Source organism: Erythranthe guttata, chromosome 14, assembly GCF_056151865.1.
Source record: "Erythranthe guttata isolate IM_541 chromosome 14, IM_541, whole genome shotgun sequence".
Classification (NCBI taxonomy): Eukaryota; Viridiplantae; Streptophyta; class Magnoliopsida; order Lamiales; family Phrymaceae; genus Erythranthe; species Erythranthe guttata.
Window position 1 is genome coordinate 16,939,228 of NC_142546.1, and position 14,621 is coordinate 16,953,848.

Here is a 14,621-nt window from a genome sequence, read left to right on the forward strand (position 1 = left end):
TGTTTTTTCGGTTGTTCGGTTTTACTAATTAATGTGAAGGTTTTGCGTAAGCTGCGATTATGATATACTTTGGTCACAACTCTACTTGATTTCCAGAGGAATTTTCGTCTGCTATTATTAACTAAAGTTTTGTGCCTGTTTTTTTTAAATGTAATCGAACATGCTGCTAATTTAATTGATAATTGAACGAGGTCTTATATGTACTCCCTTTGTCACATATTATTTGTCATTGTGGAGTAATTCTTTTGTCCAATTTTATTTGTCATTTTATTCTTTTGTCCAATTTTATTTGTCATTTTAGAGCTTCAACAAAGCATTAATTGTTTTTTTTTTCCCTTACAAATTTTGTTCCTTATCATTCTTAATTAGTTAATTAAAAATTAATCAATAATAAGGGCATTTTAGTATTCACTATGTTCTTTCTCTAATTTTCACCTATATTCAGGTCCGCCCATGTGACAGCTATGCAAGTTTTTAGTTTGCGCCCGCATGGGTGTAGCTCAATCGGTTCGGGGGTGGTAAGTTATGACAAGATCCTAAGTTCGAATTCTGATAGTCGCATTGTGGGAACTTCAACTCCAATGATGGTTGATTTCTTCTGGGCATCAAATCCGGGTGCGCTACCCTAACGGGCCGTTGAGTTACCATGATTTACATTTCTCCATCAAATATTTGTCGGACCAAGGGATGGGAACCTTAGGGCCGAGGAATTTTGCCTTTTGGTACAAGTTTTTACTTTGCGACTGTCGACTTACAAAAATAAATAATATATATATATATATATATATATATATATATATATATATATATATATATATATATATATGAGTAAACTGCAAAAACTACCCCTGTGTAATCTCGAAATAGCAAAAACCCCCCTGTGATAAATAAACTAGCAAAAACCTCCCCTGTGAAATTATTTAAATAGCAAAAACCCCCCTATGGAACTATTTGAGGGTTGACTTGATATAAAAAGACACAAATACCCCTGGAGTCTTACAATTAATAAATTCTTATATTTTATAAATATTTTAATTATTTTATTTAAAAAATAATCAATTTAGTTGTTTACTATTTTTTTTAATTTCTAAACAAACAAATTAAAAAGAATAAATATACATATAATATGTATATATATAAATACATTTTGAGGGACAATTTTGTCATTTCAAGTCTAAAAAATCAGCTAGGGGGGATTCTGCCTTTGACTAAATTTCACAGGGGGGTTTTTGCTAGTTTATTTATCACAGGGGGGTTTTCGCTATTTCGAGATTACACAGGGGTAGTTTTTGCAGTTTACTCATATATATATATATATATATATATATATATATATATATATATATATATATATATGAATGGTCATATAATTGATTTACCTAGTACCATTGCGTTTTATAATGGCCAAATAGCAAATAAATCCATAGAAAACTGTCTAGTTGCAAATTCGCCCGCTCCAAGATTTCGTTTACCAAAGAGGACATCAACTCTTCTTCTAAAGATTAATGCCAATTAACATCTAATTTATTCTAATTTTATCTCTCAAAAAATTCTACTTTAACCAATATTGCCCATTAACCCTAATTTTAACGAGTATTGCATATTGTTGATCTCCATTTTGATGGCGCAACTGCCATGACATTTTTTTTTATTATTATTTTCATTTCCGTTTTTTTTATTTGTTAACTCATCAATATTACTGTTAACATAGCAATATTAATTTTTGGGCAAACTATACTCACCCCTGAGATATGAGTAGATTATAAACAACCCCTCTTGCTTGGGTAATTACAACCATCCCCTCATTTTAAATATTTTTACTTAAAATTTAAGAAATTCGGTTATTTACTGAAACAAATCGTATATTTAGTTCGGTAAACGGTATAAAATGTCGGCGTACCGAAATTTCGGTTCAGTGTTACCGATTTAACATCTCTAAATTTAGCTATGGAGGAGTTTTTTCATAAGATAATACATAGTAGAGGGGGTGACTGTAATTACCCAAACACGAGGGGGGTTTCATAATTTGACCATAACTTAAGGGTGACCTAAATTTGCCCTTACTTTTTTTGCTACGTTTACTAGTCAGCACTGTAATACTATTGTGTAACATAGTGATATTACACGGTAACACAGTAACATTAATTTTTTTTCTTACAGTTATATTTTTTTATTGTAATATTATAGTGTTTACCTGTCAATACAGTAATATTACCGTGTTGAAGTCCCGCAAGGGATGGTCTGGCAATTAGAGAAAATGAGCTTGTATCAATTGACCTAGGTTCGAATCCCCTTGCCAACGCTCGTTAGGTCGAGTTTGTCACATATGGTTAGCCTAGTGTGGTTTACGTGTCTCGTATGGTTTTCGAGATGTATTAAATAGGAAAAATTGTAGTTTAGGTCCTCTATGTTGGAGTATTTAGGAATTTAGTCCTCTAACTTGTTATGTCTCAGTTTTACATGCAATAATTTTGCAAATATAGTATTTTTAGTTCTATTTTGCATGATTTTTAATTTTATGACGCGACAAATAAACTTGACGCATTTTACATATATGGACGCTTGGAAATTTATAAATTCGACATCTAACTTACCATTTAAAGAACTTTAATTATACGAGACGACTCATTTATAAATCAAATTAGATGAGCATTTATAATTTTGAAGTGTCCATATAAATAAATTTCTACGAGTTTGTTAGGTACATCATTAAACGACCGCTAAAATTAAAAGTCCGAGTGAAATAGGACTAAAAATACTAATTTTGCATAATTATTGCACGTAAAATTGAAATATAACAACTTATAGGACTAAATCCATAAAGAAACCAACATATAGGACCAAAATTACAATTTTTCCGTGTTATATATATATTATCCGCCTTGAACACAAAGGAAACATTTTTCTTCTTTTCTTCCTAATAATAATCCATGGCCGCCGCCCAAAGTCTTCTCCTCCATCAGCATATACATAGAACAAAACCCTACTCTTCTCCTCCTCCTCAATTCCCGCCAAACACTTTCTCCTCTGTTAACTTCAAAACGAATATTCCGTCAAAAAAATTCAAAAAAAATCTCACCGTTAAACACTCTCTGCTAAACAACAGTACCAACAATGCCGACGGCGATGGCGATTCCATTCGTCACCACCGAGAACTTGAAAAAATAATCCTCCTTCCGAAATCGGGAACTAAAAGAAACCGAGTCGAGATAGCGGTCGAAACCCTAATAGTAAATGCCCTAGAGTCACTCCAAAAACCCATTGTAGTAGCTGCTGTTGCAATACTAGGGTTACTAGTATTGAATTGCAACCCTAATAGTTTTGCATGGGCGGCCTCCGGTGGACGTATGGGCGGGGGTTCTTCTTCTTCTTCCTCTTCCTTCGCTTCTCGGTCAAAGTCAACGTCTTCGAGGAGGGGTTCGTCGTCGTGGAGGAACAATTGTTCATCGTCGAGCAACCATTGTTCATCTTCTGATCAAGAATATTCCTCCGGAGTTGATTACGGAATGTTCTATTTAATATTTATCCCATCACTTTTTGCGTTGATTCTAGCTGTGGCTGCGCTCAATACTTATCTCGAGTTTTTGGAAAAAAGAACAAGCGTGATTAAGCTGCAGGTATAGCTTCTTCTTTTTTTTTTCTTTTTTTTTTTCTTTTTTTGCGTATACTCTTTTAGTTTATAATGTATCATATATTGGTGGTGTTTGCAAAAGCTTCTAAAAAGAAGAAAAAGTTAGTGACTATGAGTTCAGTTAGTGATGAGTACTTATTTCTAATAGTTGAGTGTATTTGCAGATTTCATGAAAAAAATCATTTTTAAGCAACTTATTTGAAACAAAATTGCTTAAGTGTTTTTTTTTATATATATATATTTTAAGCAACTTATGTATCATATATAGGTGAGTTAAGTTAGTGACAAGTACTTATTTCTAATAGTTGTGTGTGTTTGCAAATTTCATGAAAAATCATTTTTAATCAACTTATTGTATTGCAAATATTTCAAAAGTGATTTTGAGCCCCGAAAAAAAAAAGTTGGCGAGCATTTTTCAAAAGCTTTTGCTTGCAAACACCTAACATGGTCTTCTGCGCGTCAAGTTTACGACTTTATCTGTTTCAATCTTGTCCCATGTATTATGTTTCTTTTTTTGTTGTTCATTATTTTGAGTTTCATTAAAACTTTGTATAACTTTTTTTTAATCTATGTTTAAAGATTGGTTTATCGGGCACGGATAAATCACTCCGTAAGGATCTTAACCGGATTGCTCAAACTACAGATACATCCACCTCAAAGGGTTTTCACTCCGTATTGACTGGTAACACATTATTTTTTTTTTTCCCGTATCTTGCAGCTTAGCTAACCGACTCGTTTCTATCGATTAGATTTTCTAGGCCTAAACACTTCTATTACCGATTTTGTCATTTATTAGTAGTGAGTATTTTATATGGAGAGAAAATCATTTAATAGTATTCTACTTTTCTTAATATGTGTAGATACTGTCTATTAGAATTCTTAATTTATGTGCATCTACCTTAAATAATATTAAAAAAAAAATGAAGGGAGTCGTTAACATAAGACGGTGAACTTATCTGCATTTTGTCCGATTTGCCCTTCCGAGGGTCATCAATTTATTTGCAGGAGGAATTGTAATAAGAGATTTATTTTTGTGCTTACAACAAAAAAGTTTCAATATTAGGGTTTACTTGTAATTATTTATGTCTTCAAATGAAAATATGAGGAGATCTTTAATTCATGCACTTGGCACCTAGTTCATTTGGGAATGTTGATGGGGTTGATTATAAGATTGGTTTAATTGGTTTGAATTAATTATTTGTTATAATTGACATAATATATATGGTTAGATTTGAGATGAATGATTACACAACCCTTGTATTGGGAAATTGAAATTGAACTAACAGGATGTTTGACTAAGTTTATAAGATGTTAAAAATAATTTATAAGATGTTTATGAGCTTATAAGTTCTTTCAAGATTTGTGGTATTTTTTTGAAACGATCTTAAAAGTACAAAAATTAAGTTGTTGGAGAGCTTTTAAGATCTTTTAAAAAACGACCTATACCCCACTTTTTTTTGTTTAAGATTTTATAATGAGTAAAAGTAGCTCATAATCTCATCATCCAAGTACTTTAAGAAAATAATTCTGAAAATAAGACGTAACAACTTATCAGCTCTTAAAACAACTTATCGTAAGAGGTTATCAGTCGTTTAAGATAAGCTTAACAAAAATGGGTTGTAGATGTCATTCGTATTCATATGCTTGATTGAATTCTTAACCCTAACAATTTCATATTGGTTGCAGATACGATGTTGGCTTTGCTTCGGTATCCCGATAATTACATCTCCGCCTATTTATCAGTAATTTCTACAACCGTTGATTCTTTCCTCTCGTTGATTCATTTCTATATAAGTGACATGAAAAAAAAAAAAAAGATATGTTTTGAACGTAAAGATATGCTTCGAACTCTATTAGAGCGTATTTCGATTGAAGAAATTTGACAACTTATTCCGAAATCTTGAGCTCTCATTTTAAGTTATTCTTTCGCAATTGTGCTAGTTTTTAAATTATTTCCCGTTTGAGTTATATATATATATATATATATATATATATATATATATATATATATATATATATATATATATATATATATATATATATATATATATATACACACATACACAAATGTTTTCTCAAACTTACTTTAATTGGCATAAACATATGTAGAATGATCTGAAGAAGGACGCGGTCGAAGGGGAGAAAATATTTTATCAACTTTCTTTCGAGGAACGTTGCAAGTTAGATGAAGAGACACTTGTTAATGTCAACAACATAAAAAAGCAAAGCTCGACAGCCGTGCGATCAAGTGGACTAATTAGTGACGAACATGTGGTGGTAAGAATTCATGCTCGATTTTGTTAAAAAAAAAAAGATAATTAATATGGATTAATTTCCTAAAATATTAAATTATCGAACTAATAATTTAATACGTTTCACTGAGTCGGGACCGGAATAAATTATTATTTAAGCGAGATTATTAATTTATCGAGGTTCTCCCGTATTTCAGGTAACAATCTTGGTGGTTGCTCGACAACCACAAAAGTTGCCTTCGATAGAAAACAGTGAAAATCTGAAAGAAGCTTTAAAGAAGCTGGGATGTCTTCCATTAGATTCAATTGTGGTAAGCATACGGAAAATCTTCACTGTGAACGGAACTAATCCTAATCGATTTTTCGCATTGTTTCGATTGCCTTATTTTTACACGTGTCTTAAAAAAAATGCAGGCAGTTGAGGTATTGTGGACTCCACAGAAAAAAGACGACACTCTATCGGAACAAGAACTTATTAAAAATTATCCCTTATTGCACCCTCTTCATAAAGTGTAAAGTAAGTTGTAATCTCTGTATATATAGATTTTAGGGTAAATAACAATCGCCCACCTGAAGTAAGGTCTATTTAATTACGAAAAACCCTCTCATTTTCCCATAATTACACTGTAATTTGTAGATTTCTTACTTTAACACTCTTTTGTAGGAAGGAGGTGGATGTACGAAATTTACAAACTACAGGAGGTTGGGTGTAATTTTTAAAAAAGAAGGATTTATTTGTAATTACAGTTTACCTCAGGGAGGTGGTTGTAATTTACTCGATACTTTCTTTTCTAAATTGTTCTTATAGTATGGCCTTACAAAACAGTTGAAGTTTGATGGTATAATCCATGTGACTATTGGTTTCTCATTTCAAGAATGGTGCTTCTCTATTTTCAGATTTTGGAGGTGAAATTTAAATTATTTGATCTTCTTCGCATTTGATTTATATTTTCGATAACATTAATCGATATCTTTGTATTGAATTAAATGTTAAAGACCGATGCGCTCCACATCTAGCACTTTGCGATGCCTTAAAAACGAACAAGGTGAGAATTTTGGAATCCATGTTCGGAAAACTTTGAAGTTTGGAAAATATGTTTGAGTAGATTTTATATATAGGTGCAAGAAGAAATTTGAGTTCTAAACGAATTGTCACTTTGTACTTGATATTTAATAATTTGAATTATATATTACGGATTTTTATTACGGGTTAGCACTATGTATATAGACTATTGTGCAAATATTTTTTTTCATATTCGATTATTTATTATTATTATTTGTTAAAAAGTTTTTCTCTTTAAATAAGAAAGCATTATTTTAAAACAACGAGCTGTCCTTCGAAATTTTACCAAATAAATCTTCGTGTAATAGTTAAATTTACGACATAAATTTACGAAATAATAATAATAATAATAATAATAATAATAATAATAATAATAATAATAATAATAATAATAATAATAATAATAATAATAATAATAATAATAATAATAATAATAATAATAATAATAATAATAATAATAATAATAATAATAATAATAATAATAATAATAATAATAATAATAATAATAATAATAATAATAATAATAATAATAATAATAATAATAATAATAATAATAATAATAATAATAATAATAATAATAATAATAATAATAATAATAATAATAATAATAATAATAATAATAATAATAATAATAATAATAATAATAATAATAATAATAATAATAATAATAATAATAATAATAATAATAATAATAATAATAATAATAATAATAATAATAATAATAATAATAATAATAATAATAATAATAATAATAATAATAATAATAATAATAATAATAATAATAATAATAATAATAATAATAATAATAATAATAATAATAATAATAATAATAATAATAATAATAATAATAATAATAATAATAATAATAATAATAATAATAATAATAATAATAATAATAATAATAATAATAATAATAATAATAATAATAATAATAATAATAATAAATAATAATAATAATAATAATAATAATAATAATAATAATAATAATAATAATAATAATAATAATAATAATAATAATAATAATAATAATAATAATAATAATAATAATAATAATAATAATAATAATAATAATAATAATAATAATAATAATAATAATAATAATAATAATAATAATAATAATAATAATAAATAATAATAATAATAATAATAATAATAATAATAATAATAATAATAATAATAATAATAATAATAATAATAATAATAATAATAATAATAATAATAATAATAATAATAATAATAATAATAATAATAATAATAATAATAATAATAATAATAATAATAATAATGATGATGATGAAAAAAAAATGGTGGAGTCTACGTTATATTAATAACTAGTATTTTTATCTAGTTATATTTTATACTATTTTATACTTGAAAGAGAGGGGGTGTTTGCCGCGAGGTAGAGAGGAAAAGAGAGCGGTGTTTCTTGGCTTTCTAGAAAGATGTATATATACGACGAAATTTCCACCAAAAGACGACAGAATTTACACCAAAAGACTTTTAATTCATGCATGCGAAAATTCATTACTTCATTTTATTCAACGTTAATTCATTATAAAATACGCCCTCTTCAAGTATAGTCTACGAAAAATTCCCTTTTGTTTGAATTATTACATATATCCTTCAACTATGAATCTTCTTACACCTCTAATTTTACGGTGTCAAATTCAACATAATTATCTAGATTCCGTGGAATGTACTCTAATTTGTACTCGTTTTGTATAAAAATACAGTTTATGATGCACCACGATCTGATATAAACAAGCCAAAAAGCACATCTCATGATGATCTTGCTTCAAAATGTGGAGCTCGAGTGTGATAAATCGGGTACGAAAGTGATAATATTCTATATAATCAAGAAGATTCCACTAAATTTTAAACCGCAATGGTGGACGTGTAAGAAAATTTATAGTTGAGGGGTTGTTGTAGTTACCCAAACAAGGGGAGAGATTTTCATAATTTTAATATACATCAGAGGTGGTTGTAATTTAGCCTGTAAAATATAGGGTAATCTATGAAAAAAAACTCATGAAGTTAGGCCAAATTATAAAATAAAATAAAATAAATCCCTACATATCCGTGATTAGTAAAATCCTCCCGACTTTTGTTTCCATCTGACACCGACCTCCTTACTGAGTATTTTTTTATGAAATCTTTTTTGTTCCAGTTAATATTTCCTGACAAATACCAGTTTTACCTCTGTAAATGTGACATTTATTTATGTCATTTTTTTCAAGATAAAAATTATTCTCATATGAGTAATAATGTACTAAAGAGTTATATATTATTTAAGAAAAAATACAAATTTCGTGTAAAGGCTCCCTTAGGGTAATTTTGCATTTAAAAAGTACTCCCTCCGTCTCAATTTAAATGACGTTTTGGATTGTTGCACACGTGCTAAGAAAATCAATAAATATGTATAGATTATAGTAAAGAATATAGAAAATACTAATATATCCTTGACATTAATTGTTTTACAACTAATTAATTAGGATTGATAAAGGGTAAAATTGAAATAATCTAATTATTGATTCATTGAAAATCTAAAATGACAATAAATTTGGGACAAAAAAAACTTTCTCAAAAGACATAATATAAGACTAATATGCATAATTGGGCATGGGCTACCACCGAGGCCCAATCACATTCAGTAAGGTTTGGGCCCGACAATCTCAACTAAGGTATAAATAAAGGTTTGAAGTCATTTCTTAAGGCACATCCTATTATCTGAGCAATACTACCAACTGTATTCTCAGGACTATTTCTACAATCCGCACGTCTGACTTGAGCGTCGGAGTAGTTTCCGCCGGATCAACCCCGACATAGTTCACGTGTTCTATGATCGCAGGTATCTCAAGGTCATCAAGCTCGTAAGTCAGTGATCCACTATACTCCAGCTCATCCTACTTCAACACTTTAAGTTAAAATAAATGTCACGTCTGTATTGGTAAATTCGGCATATTTTTGGGAAATATTGCTTGGAAACAAATAGATTCCATGACAATCACAAACAAAAGTTGAGGGGATTTCAGTAATTACGAATAGGTGGGGGAATTTTTATGATTTAGCCTAAGTTCGGGGGAGTTTTCGTAATTCACCCTAAAATACATCAAAAATTTTAAAGTATTTAATTAATTAAAAAAAGAATGAAAATACGATGTTTTATCGTAGAACTGTCTTCTTTCTCCAAGTCCAACGGCCAAAGTCTATAAAAGAAAATAGAAACCCACGATTTACAGAAGTGGCGGCTTCGTACAATGGAGAATACCAAAAAACCCGTCGCAATCGCCTCTAGAATCTCAATAATGTTTGTATTAGGGCTACTGCTGTTGATGTACGGTCCTAATTTTGCGGCGGCGGCGGCCACCGGAGGGCGGATGGGCGGAACTTCCTTCTCTTCAAGGAAATCGTCGGCGTCTCGTTCGTATTCCTCTTTTCGCCGCCGGAGTTATGTTTACCCTTCGAATTCCTGTTACTCCGATCGCCGGAATTATGTTTCCCCTTCGGATTCCTATTATTCCGGTCGCCGGAATTATGTTTCCCCTGTAGAAGCAGAAATCTGCAATTCTACCTCCGATGGCACCGGCAATAACTTTGAATGTAATCCGGCAGTTGTTTTAGGGTTTGTGATTGTGCTTTTTGGGATTATTTGGGTTCGCGGGATCTACGCTGATTTAACAACTGTGCTTAAGCTGCAGGTATGGTTTTTAATTACTTGCTTAATTCTTTACTTACAATCAGTTGCTAATTGATAGATAATAGCAAAGGTTTATATGAATATTATAAATATATGGGTAAATTACAACCACCCATGAGTTATTGTTAAATTACAAAAAAACCCCTCATGTTTCGGTAATTACAGTCACTCTCAATTATAAATCTTCTTGCACGTCCATCCTTGCAGTTTAAAATTTAGTGGAATATTCTCAATTTTGGACCCGTTTTATCCCATTCGATCTCCAGATTTTAAAGCTAGATGATCATAAGATGTGGTTTTGGGCTTGTATATATCAGATTGTGGTGCATCAGAAACTGTATTTTTGCTCAAAATGAGTACAAACTGGAGAATATTTCACGAAATCTGGATGAATATGTTGAATTTAAAACCATAAAAGGGGAGATGTACGAAGATTTATAATTGAGGGGTAGATGTAATTATCCAAATAAGAGGGTTTTTTTTTGTAATTTGATCATACATTAGGGGTGCTTGTAATTTACCCTAAATATATTTGTAGGTAATTGATATATTATTATGTTGAACTTGAGTCTTGAGACATCGGAAACTGTGGAAGTTTTCATCCCTCCAGTTTGCACCGGTTTCATATTTGGTCCCCAGTTCAAAAAAAACACATTTGATCCCTCATATTCTAATAATTTAATATTCTTGGTCATTTTCGTCAATTTATCGTTAGTCCATTAGTTAAGACAATGATGGGCACACGCTTGATTCCGAAAATTAACAGAAATGACTAAAAATGTTGAATTTTTGAAATATAAGGGACTAAATGTATTTTTTGTCGGCATGGGACCAAATGAGAAATCGGTGCAAACTTTGAGGGACAAAACCTGTATTTTTCCCTCAGAAACTCCATTCGCTATGAGTTATGTAGCACGGAAACTTCAACTTCTTAACGTTTTCGTGTTTAGGATAAGTTTCATGTCCGATACTCGAGGACACCTGCCGAATACCTTATGGGCCATTTTAAAAGTTAGAGACATGTTTGAATAGCAATATTTTCAAATATTTTTATTGATTCCCTAATTATTTACACGATTTACCGATCAATCGCAAATTGGTAGTTGATAATAAAATATATTTTGAATATGTTTATATGAAAATATATAAAAATAATTTATATATAAATAAAAACTTATGTCTATATAAATATACCCCTATATTATTATTATTTACATGTTTCCCCCAAGCTCCCGTATGCCCATTTTTGGGACATGTCGTTTCCCCGTGTCGGTTTCCCGTTTCGTCGTATCGTTGTTTCCGTGTCGGTGCTACATAGCCTACAAGAAGTTATGGTAGTTTTATACCTGCCATACTAGGAAAAACTTAAGATGCTCTGTTAGTATAACCATTTATATGCCAAGATGTAACCCCTAATGCCATTTACAATGCAGTTGCGCGTAATTGCATTATCGTTTTTGTGCTGTTAAAGTCTTCCTACTGCGGTTTCTTTCTCTTTTTACATATTATTTTCCTTATTTTTTTAGTTTCATTACAACTTTGTATGTATTTATGTTTGTTCATTCAAGGTTGGGCTAACGGCACCCGAGAGATCACTTCAAAAGTATCTTAATCAGATTGCCGAAACTGCAGATACATCCACCCCAGAGGGTTTGCACTATGTATTGACAGGTAGTTACACGTCTCGTCAGATTATTTTTTTTGGACATTTTTGCCCCTTAGTTTTTTGGTTTTGGATGAGTACAAATATTGTCGATTTCTTTCTATAGCAAAGGGCATAACCGTCATCATATGGTAATGCTAGTTTGAAATTGAACTTCTGGTTTGCAGGGATTTAGTATGAGCTTCTAATTTTATTTAATTTATTTCGTACTTTTTAATTATGTCTTTTAAAAAAATTTGTGACAGCTGAACAATGTCGTTTTGGTTGCAGAGACGGCACTGGCTTTGCTTCGGTATCATGATTATTGCATCTCCGCCCGTTTATCAGTAAGTTAAATAAACCTTCGATCTTCTTTTTTTTTTTTAATTCTTTACTGGTGTTGCCCAGGCGGAATAAGAGCGAAAGGCCACAGTTATAAAACGACATTAAAAAAAAAATAGTTGACTCTTTGAATTTGGTCAATCGAATTTTACGAGACTCTCGACTAAATGTAATCGACCAACTATTCTAAAAAAAAAACTCATGGTCCAAATCATGGGTTTATTCGAGAAAATTGCACTTCATATTAACAATCCAAGTCTAGATATAGTTATTTTTCTTACCACACGTGCAAATGGAGATTTTTTTTCCTGATATATAATTTTAGGGCAAATTGCGGCCAAACCCCTAAGGTAAGGTTAAATTACCAAAAAAAAAAAAAACCCCTCTTGTTAGAGTAATTACAACAACCCCCTCAACTATGTATTGTTTTACGAAAAAAAGACATTCTTTCAGTAGGTAACTTTGACGGTAACTTTGACACTGTAAGGGTGGACGTATAAGACAATACATAATTGGGGGTGGTGGTTATTACCCAAACAAGAGAGTTTTTTTCGTAATTTGACTATCTCAGGGGGTGGCAGTAATTTGCCCCATAATTATTATTAGACTCGCGTTAAATTGGTCTCATAAATTAATGCAGATTGACGTGACGAAGAACATGGAAGAAGGAGAAAAAAGACTCAATCAACTCTCGATCGAAGAACGTGGTAAGTTTGACGAGGAGACGCTTGTCAACTTCAACAACATGAAGAAGCAAAGCTCAACAATCCGTAGACCAATTGACTTCAGAAACGAGCATATAGTCGTAAGTCTTCAAAACTCGGTTTTACGATACGTTGTCAAAATAATGTTCCTTAATATTTCTCTCATGCGAATTTATTTACGATACTTGCCCTTGTTATTACATGAACTATATATATATCTATTTACTATTTAAACATCTCAGGTAACTATCTTGTTAGCTGCTGAAGAAAAACTAAAGTTGCCTTGTATAAATAACAGTAAAGATTTGAAAGAAGCTTTACAAAAGCTGGCATCCATACCATCAACTACAACTAAGGTAAAAAAAAAAAAAAAAAAAAAAAAAAGCATGGTACATCTTCACTCGAAAATGGCTGATCTATTTTATTTTTTAAATTTATTTACATCCTCTTTAATTGTCTCTCGATCTGCGTGTGTCCTGAATGCAGGCAGTCGAGGTACTGTGGACCCCACAAGATGAATACGATACTCTATCAGAAGAGGAAATGCTTCGTGATTACCCTTTACTACGGACTTTTTAACAATGTAACGTTTGATACATATTACTTGTGGAACCACTTTCACTATTAGTTCATGTAAAAAAGTTAGGGTAAATAGCACTTAACCCCCCTGTGATTACAAGCTTTTGCAGATGATCCCCTTGTGCTCGTAATATCATGCACATAAACCCCTTCTGGTCTATGGGGTAGCTTCCATTAGTTTTTCCGTCAAACTTAACCACTTAACTGCGTCTTTCAAACTTCAAGGGGGTCATCTGCAAAAGCTTGTACCACAGAAGGGTTAAGTGTTATTTATCCAAAAAGTTATATGTTTCTACTTTATGTAAAAAAGAAAACCTGATTAATGTTGCACGAATACAAAGACAATTGATTCAGTAACTATTGTTGAAATATTACAGTTTACGATTCGAAGTCTTTCTACATCTTTTGATTCAAATCTTTAAATGAATCTTAAATGTAAAAAATAGTTACGTTGAATCGGTTAAATTTTACGATTTACTATTTGATTCGTATGATTTATATAATGCTCAATCTAGAAATCCAATTTCAAGAAGTGTTTGAAATATACTATTCGGTTCATCAAAAGTTTAATTATGATAGGATTAAGACCAACTAATTCGAAATATAAACCTTTTTGTGGGAGATGCTTACTAATATAAATTGGGGAACTGAAAACGTCGAGAATGTGATTTTGACTTATGGGTAGGGTGATTTACAATTTCAAAGTGGGGA

General features: G+C 30.6%; 2 protein-coding genes across 2 annotated transcripts; both read left to right on the forward strand.

The window, feature by feature from the left end:
- The first annotated feature begins 2,930 nt into the window (after nt 1–2,930).
- On the forward strand, nt 2,931–14,297 carry LOC105958465 (FLUCTUATING-LIGHT-ACCLIMATION protein 1, chloroplastic). The gene is made up of 6 exons (XM_088812749.1): nt 2,931–3,617; nt 12,212–12,314; nt 12,577–12,632; nt 13,268–13,432; nt 13,574–13,687; nt 13,818–14,297. Exons 1-6 carry the CDS (start codon nt 2,931–2,933, stop codon nt 13,908–13,910), a joined length of 1,218 nt encoding a protein of 405 aa, XP_088668875.1. The 3' UTR covers nt 13,911–14,297.
- On the forward strand, nt 4,209–6,545 carry LOC105958434 (FLUCTUATING-LIGHT-ACCLIMATION protein 1, chloroplastic). The gene is made up of 5 exons (XM_088813725.1): nt 4,209–4,313; nt 5,318–5,373; nt 5,741–5,908; nt 6,081–6,194; nt 6,298–6,545. Exons 2-5 carry the CDS (start codon nt 5,323–5,325, stop codon nt 6,397–6,399), a joined length of 435 nt encoding a protein of 144 aa, XP_088669851.1. The 5' UTR covers nt 4,209–4,313; nt 5,318–5,322; the 3' UTR covers nt 6,400–6,545.
- Nucleotides 14,298–14,621: the final 324 nt, after the last annotated feature.